Source organism: Tripterygium wilfordii, chromosome 15, assembly GCF_013401445.1.
Source record: "Tripterygium wilfordii isolate XIE 37 chromosome 15, ASM1340144v1, whole genome shotgun sequence".
NCBI classification, from domain to species: Eukaryota; Viridiplantae; Streptophyta; class Magnoliopsida; order Celastrales; family Celastraceae; genus Tripterygium; species Tripterygium wilfordii.
In genome coordinates this window covers 10749506-10760150 of record NC_052246.1, presented here as the reverse complement: position 1 = coordinate 10760150, position 10645 = coordinate 10749506, and the positions used below count along the sequence as shown (strand labels likewise).

Sequence of the window (10645 nt, the reverse complement as noted above, 5' to 3'; positions counted from 1 at the left end):
ACCTTGCCTATATGGTATGGAATCCTTTGTGTATTTTTTATTTGTGTGGTTGCAAGGAGTCCCGTTGTACACTGCCCAAGGTGGAATCGCCTTATGTTGTAAGCGTGCTGTAAGGGGGGTGGTGTTTTTTTTTCCCCCCTTAAATTCCCTTGATCTCTTCCTCTAGTTTATTACTTGAAAGACTGCGAAATGTAATTTTTCGTAACGTAGTTCTATTTTTATTCTTAAACTTTTTTTTCTTAATTTTGTGTCTCAACTATGGAAAATACTTAGGTTGTCCCTTGAATAAATCTGGCGGCGAAAAAATCATATGTGACATATAAGATGACTCAAATTGTACATAATAGAATTATATGTAAACATCCACGTAGGACAACTAATCCATGTGGCACATGAGTCTAAACAAAAAAAAAAAAAAACTAATCCTCTAATTTTTCCATTTTTGTTCCTTCCCAGCTTCTTCTTCGTCTTCCCCAGAGAGGCGAAAGCACCTCACAGAAACCAGGATTATAAAAATAAGCACAGCAAAGTGACAAACACAGAGATATGAGGAATGATTTGTTCCTATTGGTTGCCAGCTCAAAAGTACACACTACTGGTTCCTATTGACTTGTCCTCAATCATGGATATGAGGAACGACCGTTAAATATGTTGGAGAGTGTGCACTAAAGTCAATCATATGATGATTCTTTAGCACATTATATTATCATGGATATTTTATTAATAAAGTTATTTTTAGTTATTGCAATTATTTATATCTGTGTAGTATGAATTATTGTAATAATGTCCCTAGAATATAATGTATATTCTTAAATGTCTTTAGCCAAATATTATTGTTAACAGGGACGACAATAATGTGTAGAGGCTAATATGTGCTTGATTAATATATGATATTAAGTCAACATGTAGGTACATAAATTGGAGAATTTATGTACTGGATCGACCCACCATGAAATCATTACATGGATCGTGTTATGGATGTCATAAATAATTTCATTGTGATGATGGTGTTTTGTAGTCCTTCGACCTGAGATCACCATTGTTCCCGACATAAGAAATTATTCATTTTGACACTATCAAACGTTGCCCTTAACAAGGTGGCTATAAAGGTGGTGATCAGGTGTATAATAAATTATGTAGAGGGATGTGAGTGATCAAGATGGAATTTGTCCTTCTCATAACACGAGATTGATATCTAAGGCCTCTTGATTGAATAGAGCTGATAAATGCATGGCCATGCTCAAATGAGTTGATATAATGATATCAATGTCATTTGTTTTGATTAGCTTATTCGGGAATCAGGAAACATTGATTGAGCTATACGAGGGTGACATATCCATGTCTCGTGTTCAATCAAGATATCGAGGATAAAAGGATTTTACAACACGGTAACATTAGTCGCGGTAAAGGTTGAGTCAAAACATTGACTTTCTCGTAATTTGGGTAGCAGTGATATGTTGCTAAACATCACTCACTGCTTGTAATTCTAAAATAGGATTTTATAATTACTACCAACATTACGGGAACCTACAGGGTCGCACACTAAGAATGATAAGCAATACGGAACGTAAAATTCATGAGATGAATTTCATATTTAATGTGAGCAATTTTTGGTCCTAGTTGGACTAGGATATTTTGACTTTGGTATTGATAAATTTCTAGAAACCAAGAGAAGTATTTGAGTAGGACTCAAACAGTTTTGGAATTCTATTTTATTATATATATACACACGTTATATATATAGATATAGATATATATATAAACTTAAAAGGTTTGAACGTGTTATATATATATATGTATATGTTTACAAATATATATAAAAAGATATATAATCAATATAATACATATATATATATACAGTACGTTGCACATATATAGAAAGAAGGGGAATATAGGGTTTTGTGAAAACACAGAAGTCATACGTGAGTTTTTCTAAGAAAAAGGCTGAGAGTCTTTCGAAAGGAGTTCTCCTATTTTGCTCACTGTACTGATTCAAGGTGTTGAATCGGATTTGAATACGGCGGGTTCGTTTCGGTCTAGCAACCGGAGGGCTCGTGAGTTTCGTTCGTGGACGTGAGACGTACACGAAGATTGCGTCGTTCGTGTGGATACCGTAGAGGCACGATCAGAAAGTTCGTGTTCGTTGTATGCTTCGGCAGTACGAAAGGCGCGCTACAAGGGTAACTATTCTAAACCCATAATCGAATGTTGTTTTTAAACAGATCCTCGGATTAGGAATCGAAAATTTTTATTCTTCCGCTGTTTGATCGTTGTTGGATTCCTTTCAAAATATACTTTGGAGTGATCTGGAGAGAGGTAAAGATACTAAAGCTAGAGAAGAAGTTTCAACAGAATGAATCACTATACTGTACATGCACGTTTCTAAGTGAGGCTCATGCCTACTTCTATGCGAAGTTGACATTCATATATATTTAATATAGTGTTGGAAAATCAGTTTTGAAAACAAACAAAAATCGACTAAGTTAAGATCTTTGATTATCCATAATTTAACCGATTTAGGTTCAAATGGCATGAAACTTGAATCACACATCCATGAGAGTTTAATATGTGTTCTCAAACTATAATCATGAGAAATTAAGTACATCACATATATATTTGGTCATATACTTAAATTCCGTCAAACCTAGGTTTAACCTAATTTTGTGCATGTGTGTTCTTTGTGAACGTGATGAACCAAATGAACACTAATTTAAATGAAATTTTTATTTGCACCTTAGTTTCATCATTATGAACATATTTTACTAAGGAAGGTTCAAGAGAAAATGTCATTTACACTGAGTTTGCAAAATGATAATAAGGGTATACTTAGAATTTATCAGTTTTTACTATAAGTGACCTACTTGTCTCATTGAGTGACGAAATAATTTCCGATTGCTATAAAATTTTATATGAGAATTCTAATATATTTAAAATGATTTATCATGCAGTGACTTTAATTTTCTAGGTTTTTTTCGAATATGATTAATCTAAGTGTCTTTTATGAAACTCTTTGAGCTTACATATAATTGGAGAGTTCTACCTCCTATTTTTTTGTAGCACTACAAGAAAAAGGGCCTTAGATGATAGAAAAACATTGTCATAAAAGGGGGTGCATGATAGAGTTCGTTTCTATCATGTATGTTACTGTCATCCTTTTATGACATAAAAAAAATCTATCATGCATTAATGAAATAATTTAATAATCATAAATCTATCACACCATGAAATTAATTTTTAATTAATTTCGATTAATATTTTGGCGGGAGTTGATTTTTTTTGTGGGTATTGACTTTTTAAGTTTGATTCTATGGGCGGAAAATGAAATATTTTTTAAAATATTTTCATTTAATTTTGGTGCCAAAATTATTTTATTTTGGCGCCAAAATTTTCAATTCGATATTTTTGTGATTGGTTTTTTCTGTCACGAGATTAAAACATTATTTTAAAATAAATTCTAATTTTTAAATTTTATTTATTTATTTCTGTATTGAAAATTTATTTACAGATTTGATATATGAAATTAAAATTAAATTGGATATAAAATTGAATCCAAAAGCATTATAATATACTACATAATATTACATAACATTTAATACAAGGAAAAAAATCTCATCTTATATAAGCAACAGATTCCCAAACTTTATATCTCAAGTACTTTAATCAAAACAATTCCATGCATGCTAAACAAGAGAGAATTCGCAACAACCTATCAAACAAGACACAATTTCCAGCAACCTATCAAAGTTTATCAGTTTTCACAAACAAAAAAAGAAGAAAATTAAACCATTCCTAGCCAAGGAAATGCAGCAGTTCCTCCCATTACCAGAAAGGTCCTCAAATACTGCACAGAGGAAAGAACTTTAGTTACCCAACTAGACCATTTGCATGTTTCAAAGGGTGACCTCAATTCAGATATATAGTATGATAATCTAAATACATCAATGAAGCAAGGTTTATCTCAAACAAGAATCCACCAGCAGCTCAAGTTTTTGCTAAACAAGTCATCTATGTATGGTATCGCAATTTGTACTAACCGTTTTGGTGATGCGTTGATGATTTCGGAACAATGATTAGCCCACTCCAAAAGAACCTCGTCGATTTCAGCCTTAGTGTACGCCGTCTTTCCATTGAACTGATAGGCACAACATAAAAGCCATCAAAGTTATAAAACGATGTTATACATGGTATAAACCAAACATATGAAATCTTATTCATCATTCATCAATAACTTACATCATTCATTAGCAAACTAATGTCTGCTATTGTGTCCTTCATGTATCGCATCACATAATAGCCGCATTCGATATTTCCTAGTTGTGTGGGTATCTATTTTTTTTAATGAGCAATAACAAACAAGTTAAATGAATACTGAACTTAATACAAATGTTGAGCATAACCTTATCAGTTATCCAATCGGCAAAGGTACGGCTGTGTTCCTCTTGTAACCATTTTTCATTTTGATGTGGATGACAAGTTCTAAGCCATTCCAGGTGTTCACTAAAGGGAATTGAACATATGATACATTACACATGTTATCCAATATAGATATTATACAAACAGATTACATTACATGGAGGAAATTGAAGAGATTACCTAATGTATGGTTCAACTTCTTGTGTGTTATGCAAAATGTACAAATGTGCTTGATCTAGTAAAGTTTGGTTAACTTTCTCCAATTTTCCCATAGACAATGGCTTGTCAATTGATAACTTTTACACATGACCAGCTAGCAACCCAACAGTATACATGTTTGACATGTATTCAACACAAAATTCTAGTACTTCCTCTGCAATATAACTCTCAGCTATGCATCCCTCAGGACAGTTACGATTCCGAACATAACCTTTAAGGGTTTTCATGTATCTCTCAAAAGGATACATCCAACGAAGATGACAGGACCACAAAGTCTAATTTCGTTGACTAAGTGCACAGTAAGATGAACCATAATGTCGAAAAAAGATAGGGGAAAACATTTTTCCAACAAGCACAAAGTCACTATGATGTCCGTCTCCAATTTATCCAATACTGACACATCAACCACAGTTGCACACAAGGAATTGAAGAAGAAACAAAACCTGATAATAGCATCTTTGACATGCTTTGACAAAACACACCGAAGTGCAATGGGTAAAAGTTGTTGCATAAGAACATGACAATCATGGGACTTTAGGCCTTGAAGTTTAAAGTCTTTCATTGACACAAGATTCTTGATGTTTGACGAATACCCATCAGGAACCTTGATACTCTTCAAAGTTTTGCAAAAGCTTACCTTTTCATCTCTAGTTAATGTGTAAGAAGCTGGGGGAAGAAAGATACGCTTACCTTTTACTAATGGTGCTAATTTGTCCCTAATTTTCATTGCCACAAGATCCTTCCTTGACTTAAGACCATCTTTGGTCTTTCTAGGAATGTGCAACAGTGTTCCATATATGCTCTCACACACATTTTTTTCAATGTGCATAACATCTAATAGATGTCGCACCAGCAAGTACTTCCAATAATCTAAATTATAGAATATGGATTTTTTCTTCCACCAAACACGTTCATCATTGTCGATCCTTTTGCGTTTCTTAGTCTTGCTCTTTCCCCATTCATGTTCAATAGACTCAACTAGCTGTAAAATCTCATCACTGTTCAACGATTTCGGAGCTTGGCCATGCTCTATTGTTGTGTTGTCAAAGGCTTTCGCTTGGCATTTGAATTCATGATTAGAAGGAAGCCACCGATGATGACCCATATATGCATTTTTTCTATTATGTTTAAGTCTACATTTGGGTGTGTTTACACCACAATATGGACATGCATTGTACCCTTTAACGGTGCAACCCGCCAAATTCCCATATGCTGAAAAGTCATTTATAGTCCATAGTAACACAGCTCTTAAATTAAAGAATTCCTTTTTGTTGACATCATAAGCATCTACCCCAACATTCCACAAAATTTGTAAATCTTCTATCAAAGGAGCCAAGTACACATCAATGTCATTGCCCGGTTGTTGAGGACCAGAAATCAATAGGGACAACATCATAAATTTCCGTTTCATACACAACCATGGCGGAAGATTGTATGTTATAAGAAGAACTGGCCAACAACTATATGTACTACTAAGAGAGCTATGTGGATTGATTCCATCAGTTGAAAGGGCAAGACGAAGATTTCTAGGATTCGATGCAAATGTAGGCCATTTCTCATCAACTAGCTTCCATGATGGTGAATCAGCCAGATGTCGGAGCTTACCATCAATGGCCCTCGCATTTGAATGCCAAGTCAAGTCCTTTGCAGTTTGAGTTGACTGAAACATATGCCTAAATCTAGGAATGGGTTGGAAGTACCATAAGACCTTCGCAGGTACACCATTCCTATATTGGTCAACTCTGCCATCCTTTTTCTTCCATCTAGATAAACCACAAGTAGGGCATTTAGAAAGTCGTTCATACTCTTTTCGATAGAGTATGCAATCATTTGGGCAAGCATGTATTTTCACATATTCTAAGCCCAAAGCGGACATTGTTTTCTTCGCCTCATACATGGATTCTGGAATTTCATTGTTTTCAGGCAACAATTTTGTCAGAAAACTCAGTAGTTCGGTAAAACTATTATCAGACCACCCAAATTTACCCTTGATATTGAACAACTTCACCAAAGTGCCTAACTTAGTTAATTTTGTACATCCTGGGTACAAAGGTTTCTGAGCATGTTCTGGTTGTTCCCTAAATGCCTTAGGATCTCCAAAACAATTTTTGTAAGCATCATTCACCATATCCACTGTGTTACCATCGTTGTAGTCCATAGACTCAAACGGAAAATCTACATTACAAGATGGTGTGGTATGAATATCTTCCCCATGCCACATTCAAGTTTTATAAGCCACATCAAAACCTTTCCAAAATAGATGTTCGGTTACTTTCTTCGTAGGGAGAAAGGCTAGATTCCTACATTCATAACATGGACATCTAATGACGCTTGCATCCTTGGCATTTTCAACAGCAAAATTCATGAAATCTTTGACCCCTTTATCATACTCAGGTGATATTCTACTACATTCAATCCAAGCCTTATCCATTAGAGTTCCAAATCAACAATTTTTTATCCTGACACATAAAGGAGGGCAAAAATGAAACAAGAATTACTTTTTTAAAAAGGTATTCAATTTTGAGTAACATCTTTTGACAATAACAGTAACTTTAACAAGAAAACCAAAATTTTAGTGACATCAAGACCTTGGCCACCCAACAAAAATTCAGTTCCACAGAAAAAAGAAACACACAACCAACAGAGCAAGCAATTGACTACCTTCCTAACATCATTGAGATACCCACTGTTACCTTAAACTTTATCTTTTTCTGGATAGCCCAAATACCACATCAAATATTTCAAAATTAACCAGAGAAAAGGCAGGTAAATTTATAACACAAAAGACAATAAGCAGTTATAAAATGATAAGATAATCACCTGGCTGGTTCGTATATGGCTTGAAGGCTTCTATGGGGCGTCAACGGTCTACAATGGAGGCTAGGACTCTTTTTATGTCAATGGTGTCCACTCGGCTTGGATTATCTGGAATCGCAGAAAACCCACAACAAAAATCATAAATAAAAGCAAAATGCACAATGGAGTAAAAGGAAAGAAGAGGATGCACGTACCTGAGTTAGGAATGAAAGATTCATCGCTGGTGAGTAGAGGGTCGCCCGTCGATGGCTTCCAATTTCAATGACTTCGATCTTCAAACAGCTGCGGAGATGCGTAGAGGATCGCTCCGTTGATGGCGTCGATGGTGTCAACGGTGTCGATTGCGTCGGATTTCAGGCAGATCTTGAGAGTTGAGAGTGAATCGCGACTTCGATTTCCAATTTAGGTCTTGCGAGTTGTGAGAGTGAATCGCGAGAGAGTTGAGTAAACACCTAGAAACACTATGCAGGCAACGATTGTATTAGGTTAGCAAAATGCACCGTTTGCTTTATTTTTTTAATAAAATATTATGAATATATGGCTTATTTTGTCTAACAAAACGCAGAGTTTGCTTTATTTTGTCTAATAAAATATTAATTAAAATTTGGGTCAAAATATGGTTAATATTAAAATTTTATCAAAAAAAATGTGACAGATATAATTTCTATCACAAATGTATCATATTTTATTGATAGACAAAAATTATATTATACGTCTATCACAAGACTATCATCTATTCATGATATACAAAAGTTCTATCACAAATCTATCATTAATAGTCTGAAAGACCATTTTTCTATCACAAATATGTCATTGTTTTGTGATACAACAATTTTTATCATAAATGCTCTATCATCTATTCCCATTTTTCTTGTAGTGTTATAGGTTATTCATTTCAATGATCTCATAAGTGTTAAGATTCAAAATTGGGAGCATTGGAAATCCGGTTTTCAAGAATGAGTTTGGAGCTCCAGAAAAAAAATGAAAATCCTAGGTCACCTAACCTTCCACTAATGTATTTTGATTGTTGATTGGAATTAGCCTAAGGGCTTGAGATTATGAGTATATGGAGCTTCCATTTCAGAATGATTAATGTAGATTTTAGTCCAAGTCAGCCGTGCTTCATAGGGTACCCGATTATACAATTTTGGTCAAGCGTACTACATCAAGATTTTGTACATGAAATCTATCTTGGACCATGTATGAGACTTAGCATTGCTGGAATTTTATTTGTCAAAGCTTCTAGAAGGAGTCTCAAGCATTGGAGGGAAGTTTTATTGGCTTTAAATTCAAGAGACAAAGTTTGGAGCCAAAAGACTTGAAGGAGAATGAGCCACATCATCTATTACCCAAAGTGGACCAGCTTTTTGGTCAGCTGTGCTTGAAGACATTGAATGGCCAAGATGAATACCAAAGTAACAAGATCAAGGGCTGATATTGAAACAACACTTTTGCTTGTCAAAATGGAGAATTTGAGACAAGACCTAAATGGAGGATGGAGATTTGTTTGTTCAAATCATCAAGGGCCAAGATTAAGTCATGAATGAAAATTCAAGATTGCGAGATTGAAGATTGATCCAATGATGGAGATTGTGTAGAGACAAATGAAAGTTAGGGTTCTATCTCATTCTACACTTAGAGAAGCATATTGAAAAAAATCATTTGAGAGAAAATTGCTATCAACGTACATCGATTATCAAGCTTCTTCATCAATTGAAATATCTTCTCCAAATTCAAGTCTCTATATTCAAGGACTTCTCTCTACTCTTGCTCTTGCAAAAGGGAAGTTACTACATCTTTTAGGCTATACATACTTACATTAAAACCTCTCTTGTACCTAAAATTATATCCTACCCTTGAGAGTGTTATTGTATTCTTGAGAGTTACACACCAAATACCTTAGTTGTACCTTGTGAGAACCATATTCTACAAACCTTTCAAAAGTCCCTTATGAAGAGCAAAGTGTATTGTTGAGTTAGGGGGTGTGCAAATAACCCTTGTGTAAGGAGTTTTGAGGAGCTCTTAAAATCTCATCTTAGTGGAGTTGGGAAAAGTCCTAGGTTGGTGAACCTATGTAGTAGACGTAGGAGAAGGGTCTCCGAACTACTCTAAATCACTGTGTTGATCTTGCTTGCTTATTTGCTTTTACTTGCTTGTTGTTTATTTACTGAAATTTCTGGAACCCCAATCTACCCATGCAAGTTCCCTTAGCTAGAGTTTGAATTTTGATATAGTGTTTATTAGGGTGTTGTGACATTGTATATAAAATTTCGTTGCATTTCGAGATCATTTGCTAGGTGAAATTGGTGTTACAAAATCTGTGTGCAGATTGTTGTCTGAAAAACATATTTGGTGTTACTTGATTATTTGATTATTTGGCATTCATTCCACATTTAATAACATATTGTATTTGAGTGAAATTTGACTAGGACACATATTAGAGACCTAATTTATGTGCTAAGTGCTATTTGGTTTTATCTAGGTCAAATTTGTCTAAGGGAATTCTTAGTGGAATTTGGGGACAAAATTCACCCCTATCTTGTTTTGAGCACCATCCTTCACAACTATGGTGAAGTCTCAATAGGGATGAAGTTTTTCAATAGATAAGCATCAAATGCAGTTGAAGTCCAATGCAATGGAACTCTAAGGAACAACAACAGCAAATCACTGTTATCTACAGGCACTAGCATCAAATGCAAGTGAGGCTCAATGCAATTGAACTCTCAGGAACATCAACTCCTCTCAGCAAAGCACTACAATCTACAGACATCAACATCAAATGCAGTTGAGGTCAAATGAAATGGAACTCTTAGGAACATCAACAACAAATCTCAGCATAAACCCACAAGTCCAATCAAGTTCATCTTCAATGACTAAACTATCTACTGACGTCAACAGATAAGAGAACAAAGATTCAAAAAAACACATGGACACCCACCTGCATGACATGATTACCATGCCCTTGAAATGCCGCTACTGGGGCATTATCCAAAATTTTAGAAAGTGTTCAACAACGGCAAGTTGTTATTTTGCTAAAAAAAATTAGAATCAAGCGTTATACGCCTAATAAAAATGTACAGGGATGCAATTTTGAAAGAAAAAAAAAACTCAAAAAAATATATAGACACCTGGTGCAAAAATATCCTTGGATTTCATTGTAAAAGAAACATTATTGTTGAAGTTTCTTCATTCTACA

The 10645-nt window shown here is 34.6% G+C and overlaps 1 protein-coding gene across 1 annotated transcript; it reads right to left on the bottom strand.

Annotated features, from left to right (window-relative positions):
• Positions 1-4855: 4855 nt before the first annotated feature.
• Positions 4856-6853, bottom strand: LOC119979876. The gene has a single exon (XM_038822497.1). It carries the CDS (start codon positions 6851-6853, stop codon positions 4856-4858), a length of 1998 nt encoding a protein of 665 aa, XP_038678425.1.
• Between the last annotated feature and the right edge of the window lie 3792 nt (positions 6854-10645).